Source organism: Psammomys obesus, unplaced genomic scaffold (genome assembly GCF_907164565.1).
Source record: "Psammomys obesus unplaced genomic scaffold, mPsaObe1.curated_primary_1811, whole genome shotgun sequence".
Taxonomy (NCBI): domain Eukaryota; kingdom Metazoa; phylum Chordata; class Mammalia; order Rodentia; family Muridae; genus Psammomys; species Psammomys obesus.
In genome coordinates, this window is record NW_026595981.1 from 59,907 (window position 1) to 62,448 (window position 2,542).

The 2,542-nt window shown below is 47.8% G+C and overlaps 1 protein-coding gene across 1 annotated transcript; it reads right to left on the reverse strand.

Annotated features, from left to right (window-relative positions):
- Positions 1-936, reverse strand: LOC129686522 (putative olfactory receptor 3A4). The gene has a single exon (XM_055620550.1). The coding sequence runs from the start codon at positions 934-936 to the stop codon at positions 1-3; it is 936 nt and encodes a 311-aa protein (XP_055476525.1).
- Between the last annotated feature and the right edge of the window lie 1,606 nt (positions 937-2,542).

Consider the following 2,542-nt stretch of genomic DNA (forward strand, 5'->3'; position numbering starts at 1 on the left):
CTACCTCCCTGTGAGCACCTTCCGTAAGGCGCCCTGCACGTCGGGGTTCCGAAGGCTGTAGATGAGTGGGTTCAGCATGGGACTGATGACTGTGTTGAGGATCCCAATGCCCTTGTCCTTGTCTGAAGCCTCCACTGACCCCAACCTCATGTAGCTGAAGACACCTGTCCCGTAGAAGATGCCTACCACAGTGAGGTGTGAGCTGCATGTGGAGAAGGCTTTCTTCCTGCCCTCAGCAGAGCGGATTCGCAGAACTGCAGCTGCCACGTGGCCATACGACAAGGTGATGAGGACCAAGGGGGCCACACCCATGAAGGCTGCTGCTACAAAGAGCAGCCGCTCATTGAGCTGGATGCTGGAGCAGGAGAGCTGGAAGAGCTGAGGGAGGTCACAGTAGAAGTGGTTGATCACGTTGGGGCCACAGAATTTAAGAGTTGACAAGGCAACAGTTTGGGTCAATGCATTGCTAAAGGAAAAGACACATGACAAGCACACTGACACCTTCTGAATCCTCCAGCTCATATGGGTGCTATAGGTGAGGGGGTGGCAGATGGCCAGATAGCGGTCATATGCCATGACAGTCAGCAGGAAACAGTCTGCCCCAGCCAGGAGGTGGAAGAAGAAGAGCTGTGAGAGGCAGGCCCCATAGGGAACGTGTCTGTCACTGAATAGGAAACGCTTCAGCATGGCAGGAACAGTGACACTGATGCATCCAACATCCAGCATGGACAAGTTCCCCAAGAAGAAGTACATGGGGGTGTGCAGTTTGGGTTCAATAACGATGGCAGCCAGGATGCCGAAATTGCCACCAAGAGTAACTACATAAGCAAGAAGGAAGATGACAAAGAGGACAGGCTGCAGAGCTGGCATCTCTGTGAGACCCAACAGAACAAACGTGGTCACACAGGAATTGTTTCCCGAGGCCCCAAGATCCATGACTCTCTTCCAGCAGTCACCAGCCGAATGAAGTTCAAAGGTGATACATCGTGGAAATAAATGTCAAGCACTGTGATTGTCCAGGTGCAGCTGGGAGGCAAGGGCAAACACAACGGCAAACACAAGAGTTAAAGACTGAAACACAATAGATGAAGGTGTAATGCACCCAACACTTACTGACCAAAAGCTATGACATCAGGCGGACTCAGAGACACACAAACATTGAGAAAACAAGGAGGAAGGATGTGATATTTGAAAGTTAGAGGGAAATACTATTTGTCTGGGGCCAAAATTCTAGAAAGGAAACCACAGTCTTCAGGTGGTGACCTGGACAGTTTAGGTACACCAGATGCTGAAGCATGAAAGGGAAGCTTCCAGAGAAGAGGTGGCATGGTCCTCTTTCCACACTTGTGCTGCACATATCCCCAATGATCCCCAGTATGATAGGGGAATTGGTTCCATAGTTTCTCAGCAACCAAAATCTAAGGGTGTTCACGACTCTTATATAAGACGGAATTACATTTACATATAGCCCATGCACATTCTCCCACATGTTCTAAGTCATTTCCAAATGACATATGATACCTTACCCTGGGTCCATGCCACCTTATATTGTATCGGGGATGTTGATAGGGGAGGTACCTGTACTTATCAGAACAGACATAATTTTTCCACATACTTTTGATCCATGGCTGAAGCTACAAATAGGAAACTGGCAGGCAGATGGCCAGTTAAAGGATGTTAGTAATAAAATGGTCACTGTGACCAGACTATTATAAACTGAGTTGCAAAGCCATGAGAAGTAATCCAGACCTTCCAGAGAAAAGTAAAACTGCCGTGAAAGGCAGTAACACTCCATGAGGACACATTCCAGAGTGACATTCCATGTGGACACATCACTGAACATATTTGCAGCTCTAGAACTGATAATAAGCAGCTTTAGGCTTTCTAATCCTTAAGATTATATATTAAATTTATCCACAGTGTCCAGGAAAACTGGACACCAAAGTGCTCATACTTTTCTAAGAACAATATGGGAAAGCTTTGAGTAAGGTGAGAATTATAAGACTTGGTGCCTGGGTGAGCTGAGAAGTTGTGCAACTGAATGACACACATCTGAAGACTCTCACAACTGGAGTTTTGAGAAGAGTATAAGCAGACACTCCCATTTTATCTAACCTGCAGCTATCATGAGGCCACAGCCCGCTAGAGAGCCACAGATGATTTCCCACACATATGGTCACTTACATGGTGCCCCTGAGCCTCACAAGGTCACACAGTGAGCTGCCTCATTGAAGTGAAGATAATCATCACTCCAGACTCACATAGAGGAAGGCGGGAGCTGGAGTTCCTCAAAAACAAGCAGCATGAGCAGAGGATGCTGTGAAGTGAACAAGACCCTCAGGTCCCAGTAGGCCAACCACTATCAGCGGTGCTGGCGTTTTTCTGCATGAGCTTGATCAGATCGCTACATCCAACTCAGTATCCCTAAAGCTCAGATGCCCGTCATTCCTCCCAGTCAACTACTGGCTGTACTGTTTGCAGAACAGCCTGGCTATCCCAGCAGCTACTGCCTCCTGCACACTTTACCCCATTTCAGCCAAGT